Below are 21849 nucleotides of genomic sequence, written 5' to 3' on the forward strand. Positions count from 1 at the left end.
TCCTCATGTCTACAAAGCTATTTCACTTCCGAGCCTGCACACTTCCACGGGTGTGCAAGGTCCGTGGCCCAGCTTCAAGAGGAAGGAGAGACTCATCCTGGCTATTTGTTTAAATTACTATCCTGGAAATGAGAACAATCTATTTAACCTCTCAAACTGCAGAGTACTTAGTCATAGCCTGAGTTGGCAACAAAGCAGTAGGCTACTATAAAGAAGCTGTGTGGATGCAACGCATGCGAGGGTGATGCATGGGATCCCAGTCAGGGTTTGAGTGCCCCTCCTGCTTTTCTCAGCTCAAAGACCCCTGCTGTCTACCAGCTTACACTAAGAAGATGTGGTAGGCGTGCAAGAACCTGTAACTGGCCCTGGTGAGCTGTGCTGTCCAGATCAGAGGTATCACTACTTCCAAGACAGTACAATGAGAAGGACCGTGGATGAGCTAAGCTCACCCTCCCATACCTACATGCTTGTACTCCACCGAAGTGTCATTCCAATTTAAAATCATGTAATTGCTACCAAAAGCTGTGAGCATCTGTAACCTGCCACAGAAACGTAGCCATCTACGAAGTTAAGGCATGGGTGCCACTCCATGCTACCAGACGGCTACTTCAAGTAAGAAATTTCTCTGACTGACATTGCTAAAGAAGGCAGAATGTAATTACCTGAGCTGAAATAGGATACAGGTTCAACTGGATCTTTAATGACCAGAAGTGTTTAGGGCTTTTATTTCATGTCTCATTCAAAAGATAAATGAGTACCATTCCAAAGATTAGATTGCTAGCATACAGAGAATGTCTCTTCAGAAAAAGAAAAAAAAAAAAAATCAAATAAGAAAGGGGATTTCACTCTTTCACATAAAAGCTCCACCATTTATGTTTGTCTCTGAAATGACTGATCTACTTAGTAGATATTACATGTTGAAAGAAATAATTCAGTTGTTATACAACGTAAGTAGTAGAAAACTCGAGCTATTGAACTGCCTGAGTTGCTAAATCAGAGGTTCTCTTTTTTAAAAGCAAAAAAAAAAATGATTGATGTATTTAGGAAGAATTCTATTTCTGCAAATGTGAAGGACTGCACAGATTTTTATCATAACATTATAAAAAGTTTGAGAATAACTTTGACACAATAGTTCCTTCAGGTTGAGCATGACTGTTACTTTAAAGCTACTTCAATCATAAGGGAGCTAGCAAAGAAAACATTCACCCAGAACAATTCAAGCTACTTTTATGCTTCACATGTACCTTACATTAAGCACAGTATTATTTTAACATCTTGCATATTCTTTCTCTGGGGACTACACACATGAACAAAAGCCTAACAAAAGCAACAAGAATTTGCACTGTGAGTTAGTGAGCTCTGAATCTTTAGTAGGTTTTAATGCCACACGCTCTAGGAGACAGATTCATAGACCCCTCTTCACACCCAACAGGTATTACGCCATTGATTTTTTTGATATTTTATCAGGCATAATATTCTGGATCATTTGCAAAAAGTCCACAGTGAAGGGGAGGTTTTGGGTACATCATGTACTTTCTGCAGCAGAACTGATACATCACTATCAAACAGACCGCAGACAATAAACCCGTTTCACCTAACACAGAAAAAGCTTTGGGAGGGAGGAAAAAAAATTATGTAAAGTTCCTAATCAGCAAAACTTCTGATATTTAATTTCTCCTCTGTACATACATGAGTACAATCCTAAAGAAAAACTTGTTTTCTTGAGTCCACACACTGATACCAATTTAGTAGAATTTGCAAAGAGCCACCGCCTTCTGTTGCAGGCTTTTCTTTGCTGTGGTATTGTATAACAACCCGATTCTGCAGTCTTTCAAGAGCAGACTAGAAAACCATGGGTGCTACTCTTACAAAAACAGATATCCCAAAGGACTGAAATTCAACACAATTTTAGATGTTACAGGGGCTACCTCAGTGAATAAAGAAAGGAAGACACTCCCTTCAGTGAGGGTTTAAGTCACATTTTCACCCTGACTCCTAAAGCAAAATAATTGGATTAGTTATCCTCATTGAACATAAGCTGCAATCTACGTAAGTCACATGAGAAAGTGATTTATGCCATTTTATTTGCCTTCTGAGGATTACATGGATGGGGACATGACCTCTTCCTCTAAATGTCAGCCCAATAAAAGCAAGTAGAGGTGGCTATTGCTTTTGTGGTGATGAATTTCTATCAACATGGGAAAAGATCTCGCTGGTTGCATTTTGGGGGGTTTTCCTGTTGCATTAGTTCCACCAGCTTAAAGCAATCTTCTTGTACCATAATTTTTCAGAAAAAAAAATATCTTAAATTAAAAATGAACAAATGTAGGAAAACTGATGTGTTGTCAGATTTAAATACACAATAACCTCTACAACATCAGCCATGTTTTGCTCTATTCCTTTAACTCTTCACATTATTTCTCAAAAGAAATTGTATGCTGATGCTGGTTCTGATGACTAAGGCATGCTTTCTCTCATTACACCTCGATTAACTTCAATGAGAACACTCACGAAGTATGCCCGCATTTACTGTACTAAACTTCAGCAGAAACGTGGCTCTAGAGAGTAAAATTCTCACTTGTACTTATTTTCTAATGGAACTGAATTCTCTGCCCAGTTTGAATGGGATCTTGCTCCTAGATTAGCTAGTTAGATTTGTACCATAGATCAAGGAGTTAAAAATGGCATATTTATCACCAGTAACTGCAACTAACACAGCTTGTTCCACATAAAACCCCCACTCTAAATGCTCTTTTATTTCACTAGAGCCATTTGTTTTTCATTTCACTTTATTCAATTGCACCAGATTGTAAGGCTTCCACTCAGGTGAAATTCCCACTGAGGCAGAGAACTTCTGTCTTAAAAAAAAAAACTCTCTGCACCTGCTCTGCACATCTCAGAGTTTTATTTCTAGGTTATCAGCAAATTTAAACATTCATGGTTGGTTCTCCACTCCAGAGCAGGCTATTAATAAGAAAAAGTAAGGTGGCAAAGAGCTTATTAAACACAGTAATGTCCCCTAAATACTGCCTGTAGTAGGACAGACTGAGGCAGGTTTTATTTAATATTTAGTTAGTCGACTACCATTCTCCTTAGAATTAATATGTTTTTCATGGTCGTAGGCATCTGCCTGGAAGAACCAAAAAAGGGGGTCAGAATGTCCCGACAAACTAGGTTATAAAATTAGCGTTACTGGTTACTGCACTGCATTCAAAGCAGACTACTTGGGGTTTTTTAATTAACCACAGTAAAATGAGACATGGTTTGTAGTTAGTTCATCATGAAGTAGGTACTTTAAAGCAACTGTCTTTTCTGTACAGCTCACATCACAAAAAATGTTTCATAAACAGAAACTTCTCAGTTGCAAAATGGAAAATCCATTAATGTATTAATGTATCTTTTTGCTCAAACATAAGTATTTGCTCGCATTTTTGAGTTCTTTGGGGTTCTTTGTTTTCCTTAACGTATTCGACAGTGATTCTGCCACTTGAAACAAATTTAAATCTCATTGCCTGGGTCCTAAGAACCCAAGAGGACACTGCAGCAGATAGGACCGCACAGAAGGTGTGGGAGATGCCCCTGGTGATGAACCGATGAACGCGAAGTCAGGGACTGAGCACTTCATGGGAGGGCCAAAGCAACAGCTCGAGCAAGCCTTTTGCACAAAATCTGGCTCTGTAGGCTGTGGGCTGTAGCTCAGAGGGAACATGGGGCTTTTGCATTCAGAGCTTCAGAGTTTACTACTGCTTAGTTTACCTGTCTCTTTCTAAACATGATGTTCCTCTTGTAGTACATAATTAGAACTTACGGATGACTGAACATTTAACACTCTGTGTGTATGAGCAGCCAAAACAAACAAAGAAAACAGGAACAAACAAACCAACCTCTCCCCCAGTGATTTCCAGGTGCTAAGTGGAGGGCAAAGCGAGGCCCCAGCACGCTTTGCTCTCACAAAAGACAGGCACCTCCTTTTTGCTCATGAATACTGCCCTCACCGCTGCGCTGTGCTCTGCAGCTTCCAGGTACGTGATGGAAACAAACCAGACGAACATCCCTCTGTTTGCATACCTACATCCAACGTAGGGAAATGCACCTTATCCTTCTGACCTGCATCCCTCTACCACCAAAAGGCAAGTTCTCCATCACAAAGGTTAAGTCACTGCGTGACAGTGCCCAGGTGGTGTAAAGGCATAGGAGCCTTGTCTTTGCTGGGACGCTCACGAAGGACCAGGGCGTGCAGCAAGCACAGCCCCAGGGAAACACGAGGAGTCTGGCTTTACTTCCCTCTTCACTTTGTGCTTGAAGTTACTCCGAACCAGACAATGGCTGGCTGGCTCCACTGGCTGCTACACGCCGCTAGTGTCACGGAAATGGGGAGACATGGGGGCTCACAGAATATGTTCAGGGGAAGGATGCTTGCAGAGATGCTCAAACTGGTACCACTCACATAAACAATCACCTAAACAATGCTCTTAGACTCATACATTTTCTTGAAGTTCACAGAGTTTATGCAGCCTTGTTCTGTGAAGGGCCTTTTGAAAATCCAACTTGGCTCTGGCAGAGGGTGTCTCTCATGTGGAACCTGACTGACCCAACCACTGTATTCCAATGCACTAAGGAGCCATTTTGATTTAAAACGGTTCTGTGAAAGCTATGCTTATTAGTCCTCACCATATCAAAAAGTCTATTTTTAACATATATTCAGTTGGATCACCTCATACTGCTACAAGGACCACTCATCTCTAATTTTAAGATGATTGCTAACAGCTCTTTAGGAGATTGAACACAGGTTACTATCCAACACTTTGGCAGGGTACCTGAATCTAAAAGAGATGGTATAATTTTATTTGGAGTTTCTCCTTCTGTTAATTGCTTCTTTATCTCCAGAGGTCCAGGGGAGCTATCAACCTCATCCTAAGACTCCTGCTCTTTACCTTCATTTCCAAAGCACTTACTGTCATTTTCTTTTTAGATTTTTTCATTGCCTGCTTTTCAGCAAAACAGAAAAAATGGAGTCAAATCTATTGCTCTGTAATAAAAGGAAGACACAAAGCCAATGACTTCATGAAACCAGATTAGTTAATTTTTTTAAATATCCCAAGTATTTTCAGTTCACTACTGGGGTAACTAAAGAATAATAGAACATAGCAGCTATTTCTGTAAGCTCTATGGTAAGTTCTATAGTGGGTCCTCACAAGATATTAAATCCAAGAACATCCAGGAACCAGAACACAAAGAAAGATGGCATGCCAGGACACCATCTAAAGGTATTTTTCTTAATGTTTAAGGCAAGGGAATAAAGATTTTAGAATCAGTTTGGATCTTACATGCACTATGAAGTTTGATCAACTGAAATTACCTCCTGATTACACTGGTTTGCATGAATCCAAATGCAAATTAGAAGTCAACTGACTATATCATGTTTTTCTTTTGTCTAAATATAACCACATCCTTAAGTAATACCTGACGTGTCCTTCTGGCATATAGACACTGGTCAGGGTGAGGTCGGGGAATCTGAGCGGAGAAATGGAGAAATTCAAACTGTAAGAACCCAGAGTAGCAAGCATAAGCAATATAGTACTGCCCAATTTCTAAGTGCAAGCTTTGGGGACCAAAGGCAGGGAAAGACTGACACAGTTTCTGTGACTTAAAAAAAAAAATACTCTAATTCAGAACACTATGAAGGAGATATTTTATCAGGTGGTGGACTGACCCTGGCTGGACACCAGGTACCCACCAAAACTGCTCTATCACCCTCCTCCTCAGCTGGACAGGAGAAAGAAAATTTAACAGAAGGTTCATGGGTCAGGATAAGGAGGGAGATCACAAATTACTGTCACAGGCAAACCAGACTCTAATCATGGAAATTAGTTCCATTTATTACTAATCAAATCAGAGTAGGGTAATGAGAAATAAAAACTAAATCTTATAACATCTTCCCTCCATCCCTCCTTTCTTCCAGGGTTCACCTTCACTCCCGATTTCCTCTTCCCTCCTCCCTCAGAGCAGTGCAGGAGGATGGGGAAAGGGGGTTAGGGTCAGCTCATCACACACTGCCTCTGCCACTCCTTCCCCTTCAGGGGAGGGCTCCTCACACTCTCCCTGCTCCAGCCTGGGGTCCCTCCCACGGGAGACAATCCTCTACACACTCCTCCGGCGTGAGCCCTTCCCCCGGCCGCAGCCCCTCACCCCCTGCCCCGGCGTGGGTCCCCCCCGGTGGGTGCCGTCCTTCAGGCCCAGCCTGCTCCGGCGTGGGCCCCCCCGGGTCACGCGTCCTGCCAGCGACCCTGCCCCAGCCTGGGCTGCCCAGGGGGTCACAGCCCCGTCGGGCACCCCCTGCCCCGGCGTGGGGCTCTGCCCCCCGATACCCTCCGTGGGCTGGGGGCACAGCCTGCCCCGCCGGGGGCTTCCCATGGGCTGCCGGGAACCTCTGCTGCGGCGCCTGGAGCCCTCCTGCTCCTGCTGCACCGGCCTGGGGGGCGGTGGGGGAGTTGCTCTCACACGGTCCCCTCCTCTCTCTCACTGGCACAGATCTTTTAGATCTGTTTTTCCCCTACTTAACACGTTATCCCATAGGTGCTACCACCTTCGCTGATGGGCTTGGCCTTGGCCAGTGGTGGGTCTGTCTCTGAGCCGGCTGGCATCGGCTCTGTCGGACATGGGGGCAGCCTCTGGCAGTTTCTCACAGAAGCCACCCCTGTAGCCCTCCCGCTACCAAACCCCTGCCACACAAACGCAATATATATGACCACAAATCATATAAATAATAAAACATTAGTGTGTTAGAACCATTTGCTATCTGGAATGTCAAGATATCATCTCAGCTAACATGAAAGATTAATATAGCAGATATTCCTTTCATTACAAACAAACAAAAATACATAGACTCAGACACCTGAACACAAGAAATAAATAATAAAGCAACACAAAAATATCCCTTGGGAAAAAAAAACCACAACACACCACCAAAAAAACCCACACTGCAAGCACAGCGTCTTCTTAGTATTTTTCCTGGCTTCTAAAACTGAACTTTTACGGTGTATGAGGCAGTGTAAGCACTACAAAAGTGAGCCCAGTTTCCTTATGCTATGGTCAGCTTGGGGGATGAATGGTGTTCTTGGTCTGGGAAATTTCACTTTTCTCTGGCTTGGCAGTATGAGATAGAACATCTTTTTTCTTCCACTGGGAGTTACTTGTTGATTTGCAGACAGATGTCCCCTTGATCCTCAGAGACAAACGTAACCAGATTTTTCTAGTAGATATTCTTTGATCTATTCCCTGATATCTTTACAAATGACAGCTTTGTTTCTTCTATCACATTAAGATGTCACCCCTTGCCATTTTGCAATAAGTACCGCTGGGGCAAAGGCTGTAAACAGCTTGGCAGCAAATGGAGCAGGGTAACCTCAGCCACCTGGAGCACCTGCCTTCCCTGGATCTGTCACACCCTCAGGAGTGTCATATCAACCACAACCACTGTTTTCTGTAATGAGCTAAGCATCATTCACTTCACCCCTCTTATCTTACACTATACTGGCTTTGCTTCACCTTGAAATGAGAGGCTTTAGAAAGAATCTCGTGCAAAGCCTTGTGCCCACAACTGCACAGCTGGTTCATTTCCCAAAATAAACCTTGCTTCCTATTTTATAAAAGATCTTAGATAGAGAAAGGTAGGGAGTTTTGACATTTAGCTTAGCATACTCACTGAAAAATCTTTCTCCACTTTGCTTCGGTTTTTATTCGCTTATTTTTTTAAACCAGGTTCCTCAACTTAAATGTCTTTGATAGCTACACACCTAAAGATTTATCCAGCTCAGGAATCAAAGAAATAGCACACAAATACAATTCTCACTTTTCCTTTTTCTTCCCCCCCCACCCCCCCCCGGGCCCAAAGCAATGCAGACTGTAGAGAGTTTTACCCAAAGGACTGCAGAAGACAATATATTCCAGAAGAAGCAATTTAAGAGATGAGTACACAAAGAAGCATGCAGCTTCTTGGACAACAACTCCAGATGCTGCCAACTACTATGAAACAAAGCAGCTAAAGACTCCCTCATTTTCATGACATACATATGACTTATCCAACTTCACGATATAAGCACATTTTGCTATACACCTGCGAAATCCAAGATTGCACTGAAAAATCCATATGTAACACTGCAAATGTTGATTTTATTATTTTTTTCCCCACTTGCAATATAATTATTGGGATTCAAAGCACATTTCTCAGCCACTGCACATACTGAAAAATGATGTCTCACCCCAACATCAGACAATCCTTTGTATGCACAGTCCAAAACTACACCAAAACATAACCCCAGTAATTATCACATTGTAATACTTTGCTGCCGTGTCTTACCCTTGCTTCTGACTGTTTACAATCAGCAAGTAATTTGACAGCACTCTATCATTCTGTGAGAAAATGCTCTCCAGCGTTTTACAAAGACCATAAATACACATGCAGCTACCACAAAAATATTTACCCCTCTGAGCTCCAGCCTACACAACCCCCTTCTAATCTACCAGCAACACATTGCCCATTCATTGCGTACCGGCTCAGCAGCTGTCATGAGCCCAGGGAGCAAAGATATGGCGCAATTGTTTTGAATCTCTTTTCGAGGCGAGGCCCCACCCCATCAAAAGCCCTCCTGCATCTTTTGGAAAAAATATTGCACTTTCCTTGACTTGCCCCTAGTTGGGAACGCACTGCTTCAAACCTTTCTGCCTTGTCCTGATTATTGCCCAGAGTAATCATTTTACAGACGGATACCGTAGCTAACTGCCCTAGCTGAAACTTCTGCCACCACTGGTCACCGTCCCACAGCTGTAGAGAGGTTGGTATGTATTTCTTAGGCCCACACAGGGGACTCTACCTCATCTAGGTAGATATTCGAGGAATGCCTGCAGCTTCTAGGCACTCAATCATCCGTTTATTCCTGCCTTTGATATCACAGATTGTCCTGCCTAACTCGTCCTCACTTCATCAGTGGCAGTAGTGAGTAATATTCCACAAATACAGAATAAAGGCGAATCCTGTCTACAAAACCAATGTTAAAACTTCACTGACCTGTGGCTCATCCACGGAGATAGAAAAGCAGCTCAAGGAATGAAGGGATTATTCTTTTTTTAATATTGCAAAAACAGGAGATGGAGAAAACATCACTGGACAGAATATTAGGGCATTGGAGCCCATGCTGCCAACAACTCTTGCAGAGTACTGTGTTTGCATTCCTCCCTGCACACCAAAATGTCTCTCAGAAGCCTTTAACAGGGATCCCTGCCAAGGGTGCACCTGGGCTTAAGCCAACAGTGTTACATACAGTTAAGGATGTGTATCTCCAGCTCAGCCCCCAGGCACGTACATGCTGGAACATTACAGCAACGTCAGCAAAAATTCTAAGGTAAAAACTTTCTAGCACAGGTATCACAACTGCATTAAATATGATCACAAATGGTAATGATCACAGAGATCATTGATTTTAGCTCTGGCCGGCTAAACACAAAACAAACAAACAAACAAATTGATTGGAAGATAGAAGCAGATCCTAAACAGAAAATGACAAAAATTCTCTAAGAAGCATCAAGCAATTACTTAAAGAAACAGCATTATTATAAAGAATGGAGGGAAGGAGGAATTCCTTGACAGTATCTCTGGATATCGATTTGCAGTTCACCTTCAAAAAGAAAAGGAAGCCCCACAACTGTTACAATGATTCCTCATTTCAGGCAAAGCAACTGGCAAGAGGTAATTCTTCTTAGCAGTGTGTTGAATTATGTATTCATACATAAGCCTTAAACGTGTATTTTAATTTCACCTGAGTAAATTACCAACATAAATCCTACCCTTCTCAAATACCTCTGAATTTTTAATTAACCTAATATCATCATTTCAACCAGGCAGTCAGAAACGATGAGTAACATGATTCGTATTCAGAAGTAAACACACCTGCTTTTCAACAACATTTCTAATTACTGGTTTGTTTTATCCCTTACATGATGCTGAAGCCAGTTTGGGTCATACTGGTTCTAGCTGGTGACGAGTCCTTTCAGCTCACAAATAACACAGAAGGAGTTGCCCTGTTGATGGTTTGAAGGACGTTTTTAAATGCACTGTGGCAAACAGAATACATAACCAAAACACATCATTTTACTTCTGACATGCATCAGTTCACCATGAGCTTCCAGCAGACAAAGGTCTACCAGGTACATTTAAGCTCTGATTTAAAGTGATTTCCCACCCTTTCACTGTCTTCAGTCCATGTCATAATGATTGAAGGAGTGCTACCATAGGTTAAATGTAACAAAGTGCTTATTTCTAACATTACAGACAACAGGGGGTAAAAATATATATACATCAATCAGACAAACATGATTTTTGAATACTTTAAATATCCTTTAAGAGACTATAAGGGAAGTCTTTACTGAACTGCCTCCTTTTCCCCGACAGTGCTACATCTTCAAGGAGCAAGCCGGTAAGCAAAGGGAAGCCTGCTTTGAAGGTGGTTCATCACCTTTCTAGTCCAAGCATTTAGTTTTTCCAGGACATGCACCTTTACAAGGCTGAAGCTGTTCCCACCGATATCTGATATGCACTTAGCCACTGAAACATGCATATGACGTAAGATATATCTGCTGAAGTTTTCAAACTCTCTAACACAACTAAAATGTGACAACTTCTCATATGTGAAGTCCTGTTCATTCTCAAACCAGTTTGCACATCAGATTTCTCAGTTACCACCGTTAGTTTCACTTGTAGCCACTGGTAAATCCCACACGTCTTCAAAAAAAAAAAAAAAAAAACCTCCTTCTGGTTCAAATCATATAGATTTTACACACAGGAGCTAGCTCCCTCCGACATCTACCTCTAAATTTCTTGATATAATGAGAGTACCATGCCTGCCATGTTTCCTTTACTCTGCGTGCTAACTCATATTTTAAATCAAAACAATATAAAAGACATGAAAAACGTAGGAGTCAACAACAGTTATGGCATCCATTTATCAATTTTAAACCATCGCTTCAGAAGTTTAAAAACTCTGTGTTCTAGTTATGAAAGTCCCTTTACAGCTCTAAGAAAAAAAAAGTGTTGTAAGATTCTTGGGTGAAAGAAACAGAGGCAGCCGAGCTGAAAGCTGACCTAAAGACCCTGGCTGCCTGGGTAGGCTGGGCACCTCGGGCAGTGCAGGTACTGGTGCTGCGGTACCCTATTTTCACACCCCTGGCATCCTGCATCCCTCTGATTAATAGACATTTTAGAAAGGAATGAGCAAATTCTACATGGGACAGGGTAACTAGCAGGAAGGATTGGAGGCTGGGGAGCTGTGCTAGGTGGGGCTCTGAGGCAGAAACTACTTGTATTACTTCCTCATGTATATTGCCAGTACTTACTCCTGAACATCAGGAGGCTTGGGAGCTTTTGTCTATTTAGAACAAATAAGCCAAAGGCTATAGGCAAAAAAGATGCAGTACTCAAATTTATTCAAGACGATATGAAAATATTAACGTCCTAGTTCATTCTTAAATAATTAGAAACAATGCTGACAACTGGAAACTGTGGGATTTTAGTATGCAGTCATTTGAGTCCATCCATAAAAAGCTTTCACCGTTTTCAGAAGCTGCTCAAAGGAGATTTGTTGCCAACTGGGCTTAAGTTACTTTGTATTATAATAGAAAAGCAATGTATAAAACAGATACTGCTACACACAAATTACTGAATAACCTCTGGGAAACAAGAGGCTCCAGTGATTTAACTTATCCTTTAACAGTTATTTCTTGGTTTTCCTTTTTTTTCCCCCCTCATGCTTAAAAAAAACAAAAACAAAAAAACTTCATCAATCATAATCTCACACATACTCAATAGTGCAACCTGCATTAACAATCCACTTTATTTCCGCCAGTAAAGACAAGTGAAAAATATCTATTAACAAACATGCAATGCAAAAAAACCTCTATCATTGGGTTAAGTGAAATACAACCGCAATAAATGCCAACCAAAATAAAATCCCAGATCTGCTGTACAAAGAATCTAGTTAAGAGTCCTACATGAAATTCTGTAAGATGCCTTCCTTCTCATTTAAGGTAGACAACAAACCAGATCTTTATGAAACAAACAGAAGGTGGGCCTGTGAAGCTGTCAGAAGCAAATCTTGAAAAAAATCTAGGAAAAGGCACAATCCCACTGTCACTAGTGAATAGGCTATGGTTCTATGACAATCGGTGGCCTCAGTGACTTAGAAACAAATCAAACCTTAAGGATTCAATAACTTTAAGTGAAAAGCAAGCATCCAAATTCCAGTCTAATCTGCACAATATATACAGAAGCAGCAGAAAGTAACCTTGAGCTTGCATCACAGGAAATAGGTGGAGTAATTTTTTTTCATTTGCCATCCCTTCTAATTAACTAAAAGCGTTCACTAGAAGCAAAAGCAGATTCACCCCTGAATGTCTAAAACTTTCCATGTTTAATTTAAGACTAGCTTTCAGTTAGGAAAAGGCAGCTATGGAACACAGATCTTCAATGAAGAGAAATTATCAAGCAGAATGAATGAATGGTAAGTAATTATTTCTTAATACAGCATATCATATTTCTCATTATGAAAGAAGGCGGCATGTTTCAAAAAGAGCTTTACCTTTCTCACAGTGACTTCCTGTGAATCCAGAAGGGCAGACACATTTGTTAGGGGCTACACAAGTTCCACCATATCTGCACCCTTCTTCACAGAACGCTGAAAAAGAAAAGGTATAGGTGGGTACCACTTAATTTGTTTTAATTTTAGCACACATTTGCAAGATACTAAGAAAAACATCTAAATTCTAGGCAATTAACAGAATTCAACTTATTAAAATTCAAACCCAAAGAGAAGTAACTCACTTAACATGAGGAGAAACCTCAGATTAGACCGTAGGCAAACCACCTCACCAATAAAAGATTAATAACCATCTGGAAAAAGAAGAGTGGGGGGGAAAATAGATCGTACAATTTTAATGGGGCTGATCTTTCAGTTATACCCAATATGAATATTACAATGCTCTGGTGAACCGCAGAAACCATTCTGGTCAGATGGTGTTAACTACTTTGTTTCTCACTTCTATCAAATACACTTTATTAAAACGTCTGTAAACCCATACTGTTTTCCAGGGTTTTTTTCTTTATTTATTTTTAAGCTTAAAGTACATTTTGTGGAATCAAAAAATGAAACAGGATGAGGGTCATGATTGAAAACAGAGAAGGGCTCAACCACAAGATAATGCCTCTTGCTGAGGTGTGATTCCTGACAGAGCAAAACACAAATACTTTAGAAGTGTATTTGCACAATAATCAGGATTGGAAACAACTGATGGGTCTCATATCTTTTCTTGCAAGCACTGTGTGGTGTTTCTTTCACTTACAGCAGGTTTAGCAGGAAGTCCACTAACTGCAAGAAGTATGCTTGCAATTTAATCTTTTGGGGTTTCGGTTGGTTGGGTTTTTTTTCTGTGTGTACGTGTGTACAAGCAGCCAAACTGAGGTAAGAAGAGGAAAGGAAATGACAAGCATCAGGGCACAATCTCTTTGGTACTGTTAACTCAAGTAAGACCTTTGCTAAGACTAAGAGCAGATCCTATCCACAACATACTCCCCACCCTCTCCTAGATATTTATTGAACTTCACAAATTACTCAGTGGGTTTGACTGCACTTATGAGGGAACTTACAATTAATATTTAAACAGCAGCTCTCTGCATCTAAGCTAATAACAGAATTGCAAAGTGTTTCCTGCAAGCTAAAATCACAGATGGAGTGTTGGCAAAGAGACGTTACAAATGCTGTGAAAAGGCTTAAAGTGCTAGATAACAGAAGAAATGTTTAAGATTTATTTTCCAACGCACTAAAAAGAAAAATAAAGTGAATAAAGTACTAAGCATTAAAAAGAATGTTTTGCAATTGTTAACCACTTAGAGGCAAAAAAGCACATAATCATATCTCTCGACTGAATTGATAGATGGATCTGCCTTACTCTAAACACGTAATTCATGGCATGCCATACTGTTTTATGGAGGACAACACAGAGAGAAGAACGCTAAAGTGGTTTAGAGAAGATGGTAGTAGAACATCATAAGCTCTCCCGTGACTGGCACAAGGCAGCGGTGTGGAGAAAGCATGATTCGCGCCCAGTAATTCTGCCTGCCCACCAGTGCATGCACCCTATATGGGAATCTTCTGAAATATCTCTATTTTGAAACCAGTCAATTTCTACTGTATGGGGAAAAGAGAAATATAGTTTAAGAGCAGCATTCTGTGATTTTTTGCATATAAATATTTGCAGAAAAGTATAACTGTGCAGAAAGTTGAAAGCAGTAGTATGAAATACACAGCTGGAAAATATATGAAAACCACAATGAGACTCAAAAGATTCCCTCTGGAGCTCTTGAAAGCATGTTTGCTCTTTCCTAGTCTCAGCATTCTCAGAGAAGGTGCAAGTTAAATTCTTCATCTACATTTTTTCTCGTTTGAAATTGAGAGTAAGCAGAGAATTTCATGAGGTAGTAATACATTTCTGCATGACATCCAAAGAACTAGAATTTGCAGCAAAGCAGATATAAAGGGCAAAAAAAAGGAAAATACTGGCAAAAAAGCAAATAGTTCATCCACAATATATGCCACATTGCACTGGGAAAGAATTACACAGGACTCTTAAAATAAAAGAAGTCATAAAGGATATAAACCCCCCCACTTTTATTATTCATAACAAATATGCGTGTCCATTGAAAGTTGTTAGAGCCGATAGGGATAGGCAGGTAAGAGGGCTTCATTTACAGCTCTCTCATACTTACTTTGCCACCGTAACCAATACTATCAACTTACTCATGTGAAATGTCTGCTTCTTACGTTAAATCCTGTTTCTAAGCCTGCACAGTAAGGTGGTGGTTTCTTCCATTTTAAGATTACTAACAGAGAAAGGCTTCTGAGACAGGGCTGGTAAGTGTAAAAGACTTTCCTGTTAGCGCAAAAACCATGTTATGTCAGTGTAGCGGCCAGATCTAGACACCTATGGGCACAGCCAAACATGCCATTCACATCTGGGAGGTAAAGACGGGGAATGCCTGCCATCGGTCAAAACTTGCCATCTTTCAATTCCTTCCTACATATCCGTATCAAAACACACCCCCTATACCTGTACCCAAATGTGCTAGCACGCACTTGTCAAGCATTTTGAAATTCTCCTATCCTTTACAAGTCACAAATCAGTAACCTGAAAAAAAAATTTAAAAAAAATTTGTACAGAGACACCCTGAGGAACTGCAGTACTACAGGATGTTCCTGTGAGAAGGGACTCCATAGTGCCCGCTACGTGAGGAGTCACCCAGGCATTAGGTAGTTACATGGGTGTCAGAGGATGAAGCTCAGGAAGAAGCTGGGCAATGACTACAGAAGGAAAGAATTCAAGTCTTCTTTTCAACTTTTGCAGAAGCTGAGAAGTCTTCTGCAATACAAACTGTGCTTGTCTTTGTTGCTCAGGCTTTGGTGGATTTCAGGGAGGGGGTTCATTCTTAGATTTTTATGCAAGAAAAGAAAACGCCAAGGAAGAGTGCCAGAATTATCCTGCTGTTCTCGAGATTATTCTTCTACAAACCCTCTAATTCCTGCATTGTACGCTTGCAGGAAGTAAGAACATCAAAACCACAAATCTCAGAACACAGTTACAAAATAAAAGTGTTTGTCTAAGGGCTACTTTCCTTAACTGCTAGAAAAAGAGTATTATAAGCAGTACTGATAGCACTACTCTGAATTTTAAGAACGCTCAATACCTCTAAAAATAGGAACTCAGTTTCAATTGCTAGCAATTTTACCAAACTTCACTTATTTGAACTATTTTCTCTAATAGTTCTGCCTCTAGCTGAAGCCTTTTAGAACATTTTATCAAAATTCATTCACTGTTGCTCATTTTTTGAACAATGACATTTTTCCTTCACACCCTTAGCAGTAGAGATTAATTAAGGAAAACCTTTACATCGCTCCTGTACCTATGCCTTATGGACAGCAGAACCCAGCAGGGAGTAGCTCAGTGACTGAATAGTCAATCAGCTTGAGTGCCCACACTCTCATGAAACTACCTGTTCTGGTGCTTATGCTTTGTTATACATTTTATGGGTTCTGGGATCTAGTCTTCCACTGTAGTTTAGACCCTTCAGCATCAAAACTCTATTGGGGAGGGAGGGGACAGGGGATGACACTCACCAGTACCACAGAATGAGCAGTTATAAACCTTGATTGCAGACTCCCTCCTACTCAAACAAAGTTAACACAAGGAAAATAAATCTTAGATGGATCATATTTTGGTAATGTATTCCCCATAAATAGATCCTGTCTCTGAAATTATTTGCAGGCTGACAACCTTGTTAAAAAGGAAAATGGTTACTGAATTTGCAATAAAGGTTTTACCAGGAAAATTAATTGAAGGTGCCATTAGGGTCTACGAGGGTAAACCTCCATCGTTAAAGAGTCTTATTCAGTATTCCATATGTGAAAGAAACAGCATCTACTGATTTCAGGAGGCTTCTGCCAAAGTGAACAGATCTCTGAAATGTTAACAGATTTCTTCCTCTGAAATAAAAGCCTTTATCATATCAAGGCCTTTCCTAAATAGACAAAATTTCTCTGCAGAGAGGAGCTTTATTTTTGATGCATGTCCTCCTTGATGGATCTATAGAAACTAGAAAAAGCCAAAATTATGAATCTGCTGGGTATGTCATTTTTGTGATAATGCTGGAGGGACAGGAGAGTCTCACTGCAGAGCTCCACAAAAAGCAGTACCCACAAACTTCGTACCATGCTCCTACACAAGATGCATACCCACTGCCTACATATTCATGGGGTACAGTTTATTTTCCCCTATCCAGTAAAACAGTTATCTCCTCTCCCAGGGAGGCTATTGTGGGCATATTCAGGAAGGAAAAGAAGAGCTTGAGTTATTTATTTCTAAATAAACAGAAGCACATCATTTATTTAGCATTCATCTTCTCCCATTTGAGAATGAGCAAATTCTCAAATTCTGAGAAGCTGGACTCAGAAGCAACTGATTACAATTCTATCAAGTGGAAAATCCCTGTTTCATCTCCATCTCAACAACACCCATAAGCAACAAACACCCATATTTTAAGAACATCTGTACAATTTGTTTACTAAGCGGCTGACCTCTACAACTTGACGGTACCAAGAAATGGAAGAGCTTCAAAAGTGGGTGCCTTAGCAGCAGGTACCTTTGGCTTCTTCCACTGCTTTTCTCTCCCTCATGATTTCCCCTGTTCCTTCTTCAGTCAAGGCAAAAAACCCAAAAAACAGCGTCAAAAAACATAGTTCCATTAGTACCAAAAGGAACACCACTGCAGATAATGATAAATTGTACCATCGTTTGCATAAAAGGAAAGCATATAACAATACCAAAAACGCAAACTCCTGCCACCCATATCACAGGGGAGAGAAGCTTTTAATTAAAGAAAGCAAACATGGTATTCCTCAACAGGGTTTACTGTATGCATTTATATAGGCCAAACCCAGGCCTACTCCTGTATTACATTAAGTTTATCACAGATAAAGCCTACCACTGAACTTGTTTCTGTAAAGCAAGGCACTCCACAGCTTGCCAAGCCAACAGCAGTGCAGAGTCGCCATTAGCCTAGTTTGCAGTGGCAACTGCAATGCAGCTCCAGGGGAGACCATGTCCTTCAGACAGCATACAAGACAGCAGCTCCTACTGCCTAGTAGTGATGTAGTAACCTCCGGGTTTTCTGCCTTTTGGCCCAAAGTACTGGGTGCTCACATTGATACCAAACTAGCTGGTAGCTGGCCCCATATGCATGCATCAGCTTCAGTGGGTGTTAAATAACCTATGGCAAGAAGTGTAAATTGTGCTTCATGATCAAACACAGCAGCGGGTGTACTGCCAATGCAAATAAGAGTTAAACCTACAGCAGTTTTCCAGAAGACTGAAATTCAAAGGGACTTCAACGTGACACCTTTACTTGCTCAAAGATTAGGTACTGGCACAGGGAGCTAGAGGAGAAAAAACAAACGGTGGGCAAAACCATCCTTTACAGCTGCTCACCAAAGGCACTTCGCTCTGTGCTGTGTTCTCTACCCAAAATGCAAACCCCAGCACCTCCTGGTCACTGCCTTGGGAGCCACCATCCTCTCTTGGCATCATCATTGTTCACCTTGTAAATGAGTAGGTGTCTGGGACTGCTACACGGGGTAGCATAAGAGAAAAAAATCATACTAGTTTTTCTTGTACTTTTGAAGTCAAAGAATTATAGAATCATTTAGGTTGGAAAAGACCTTTGAGATCAAGTCCAACCGTTAACCCAGAACTGCCAAGGCCATGACTAAACCATGTCCCCAAGCACCGCATCCACATATTTTTTAAACACCCCCATGGACCACCACCCCTCGGGCAGCCTGTCCCAGTGCCTGGCCACCCTCCCAGTGAAGACATTTTCCCTGACCCCCAACCTGAACCTCCCCTGGCGCCACCTGAGGCCGTTCCCTCTTGTCCTGTCGCTGTTCCCTGGGAGCAGACACCGACCCCCCCAGCCCACAGCCCCTGCCAGGCAGCTGTAGGGAAGGATCAGGCCCCCCCTAAACCCCCTCCTCTCCAGGCTGAACCCCCCCCAGCTCCCCCCGCCACGCCCCCCAGCCCCTTCCCCAGCCCCCTGCCCAGCTCTGGACACGCTGCAGCCCCTCCATGTCCCATTGGCACGAGGGGCCCAGAGCTGAGCCCAGGGTTCAAGGTGAGGCCTCAGCAGCACTGAGTACAGGGGGACAGTCCCCGCCCTGGCCCTGCTGGCCACGCTGTTGCAGATACAAGCCAGGACGCTGCTGGCCTCCTTGGCCACCTGGGCACACTACCGGCTCATGCCCAGCTGGCTTTCAACCAGCACCCCCAGGTCCTTTTTCTTCAGGTAGCTTTCCACTGCTTTGGAAGTGCTTTTTTACTAATTTATTTTCAACAGGGTGGTCAGTAAAATGACCATGAATTCCACTGATATTTGGCCACACTCAAACATGTCAAGTCAAAAAAAAAAAAGAAAAAAAAAAAAAAGACATTCAGGAAAGGCACGGAAGGGGTGACGCACAGACGGTGTGGGTAAACAAAAATGTGCAGCTTTGGAAAAGAGAAGGGCTAGCAGAACTATACAAGCAGTTTGATAATCAATTGAGGGAAAGACCACAATTTCATTCGCTGATTGCATTTACTCAGCCAAGTACACACAAGGGCATGGCTGATAACAATCCAACTATGTAAACCAAATACTAGAATCATCAGATGATACCAGCTGCTGAGGCAGGTTTAGAGGACAGCTGAGAAAGAAAGGAGAAAGTACGCAAACAAAATATGGGAGCAGCAGAGGTTCTGCTCTTTTTCTCTGTGCTCAAGTGTGACACTATCATATATAAAAGCACAAAACTTCTTGGTTCACTGAACTACATCCGTTGGATACAGGGTGCGACTTATTTAACACAAAGTCTGCCAAATGCCACTGGAGTCCTTTTACAGCTGGCTGAAGTCAGAGAAGGACAAATCTGGCAGGAATGGATTTTGGGCAAAAGAACTGTTCTGGAAAAATTTCACCCCACATGTCTGGGCAGGAAGGAGAATGCAAGTCAGTCTGGCCATCAGGATGCAAACACGTCTGAGACTGGAAGACAAATCCTTAGCTGGGCAGTTCATCACCTTTGTGCATGGCTTCCAGCCTGATTTATGCTTCAGATTTTATGTGTGGTACGTATGAGGGTTAGTTCAGTTCACAAAGAGCCTATAAATCTCAGGTCTTCTACCAGCTGATTGTAAAGTTATTATTCCTGATTTATTTTTCTAGAGATCTCACATATAGATATAAGAGGTACTTCACAAATGTAATTAGCATAATGGCTGCCTAGTGTAGTCAAAATTCCAGATCCTGGTAGTACAAAAGTATTACTTAGAGCTAAGTCTGAACAAAGATCAATGAACTCTGAATTAATGTTTGGAGATGGGTTTTTTTAAAAGCACTCAGAAAAGTATAAAGGTATTCCTTCAAATCTGGGAGGTGACGCACAGTGAGAGTGAAGAAGGAAAAAGGGCAAACCAGAAAAGCACCCAGAGGGATTAAAACCAATAATGAATCTATCAGATGAAATTATGTCAAAGATACCAGATACAGGCATACACACACAGTGTGTGTGAGTTTGTGTGTATTTGCATACTAAATGGCATTAATCAAAGCGGTGAACTAACATTGTAGGGTTTGTCAGCAGGTTATTTTAGCTGATGTAGCAATGAATCTTCTCAGGCACCCAGTGCTGTGTCACACAGCACTCGCAAAATTAAGATTAAGGAGAATTTGGAACTCTAAACATATCTCTCAGAAGGCACTGAACTCTTAGCAGAGGGCTCTTTCTTTGCTGTTCCATGATGTTAAATTCTCTTTGTGCTTGGTGTTTTGTTCAACTGATATATAATCAAGTTGTGGCCATTTGTATGCAAGAAGCAGGCCATTCATCTGGATGCTTTCAGGGTGGGCTCAAGTGTTCTTTGGCTGGAGATGCTGGATATTTTTTTTTTTAAAAATGAAACATCAACTCCTTAAAATTAGTACAATGAATCACAGTGATAAATACTAATAATTTCTTTTTTATTACCCGATCATGGAAGTTAGTTTTTAATGTGTAAGTTATCTACCTTGATTGATACGTTTTCACCTAAAATATTTTCTAATGGACCAAAAGGCTATATTTCATTAAATTAATTCAGAAAACATACTGAATGGACAGAATCTGTCCATTCTGCTTTACTGGTAAAAGGACATATACGAAACACTTACTGATGTCAAGCTTATTTTATGGCTCTGAGGACCGATATGTGACAATTTTCAAAAATGTGCATGAAAAAGAATCAATAGAAGCAGTAAGAGACAAAAGTAATATAATAAAATTTGTCCCGTGATATATTACACTTCTGAAAGCATCTCTCACATCCCCAGATGATTTTGTGCTAAATAAATATTCTTGTTGCCATTTTACTGCACTGTTTCCTCAAGGCTAGACTCTTCAATATTTTTAGCACACCATTTTAAGTCAGCTGCAGCTGTCTCTCTAGTAACCTAACACTAAGCTTGACAAAATAGGGCAGAATACTTCTGCAAACAAACTGAACACCATCTTTCAAAATTCAAGTTAACAGTTAAAAACTGTAAAACAAAACTGAAATTTACTTTGAGAAATGACATGATATAGTGTATTATTGGAGTTTGCCTTTGCAGCACATCAATGTGCTGCTTATACTCCCTTTTTTTTAACAAATGGGCATAGAATAACTTCTATTTACAAACATAACACAAATTATAATTTTATATATTTTAATTTAAATTTCAGTGGAGTTATCAAAACAAATCAGAGCACTACTAAAAACTGCAAGCATCACAAAGCAAGAAAGACAGGATGTGAAACTTCTGACCTGCTTCCACTATGGCTAAAATACTGCAGCTCGCTGCTTCTTTAGAAATCAGTTATGCTTAATCAATCCCAATTTAAGGATAAAGAAGTATGTTCCAGAAGCACAACAAAAGCTTTTTTCCGTTGCCTGATCTATTATCACAACTTCAAAAAGACCTTGATTCAAATCCCATTCAACTAATTGACAGTGGATGCAATCTTAGGTCTGTTTGACCCTAGTACAGTACATGGATTATTCCGACAACATAAAAATAGTTTTCTAGCTGTGTGTGTTTTACAGTTGCCTGATCTTAGCCTTCCAGTCCATACAAATGCATTCCATAGACATGTTCAGCACAGAACTAGCTGGATTATACCCTAACAGGTATATAGTCTTTTA

At 41.0% G+C, this 21849-nt stretch overlaps 1 protein-coding gene across 4 annotated transcripts in view; it reads right to left on the reverse strand.

Annotated features, from left to right (window-relative positions):
- The window catches only part of NELL1 (neural EGFL like 1), a 292018-nt gene that overhangs the window by 57844 nt on the left and 212325 nt on the right, over positions 1 to 21849 (reverse strand). For all 4 annotated transcript variants that reach the window (XM_055814653.1, XM_055814651.1, XM_055814652.1 and 1 more), the window contains one exon: positions 12630 to 12725. In XM_055814653.1, the coding sequence (XP_055670628.1) occupies positions 12630 to 12725 (96 nt within the window). The remainder of the gene's footprint in view (positions 1 to 12629; positions 12726 to 21849) is intronic.

This window comes from Falco peregrinus, chromosome 9, assembly GCF_023634155.1.
Source record: "Falco peregrinus isolate bFalPer1 chromosome 9, bFalPer1.pri, whole genome shotgun sequence".
Lineage (NCBI taxonomy): Eukaryota > Metazoa > Chordata > Aves > Falconiformes > Falconidae > Falco > Falco peregrinus.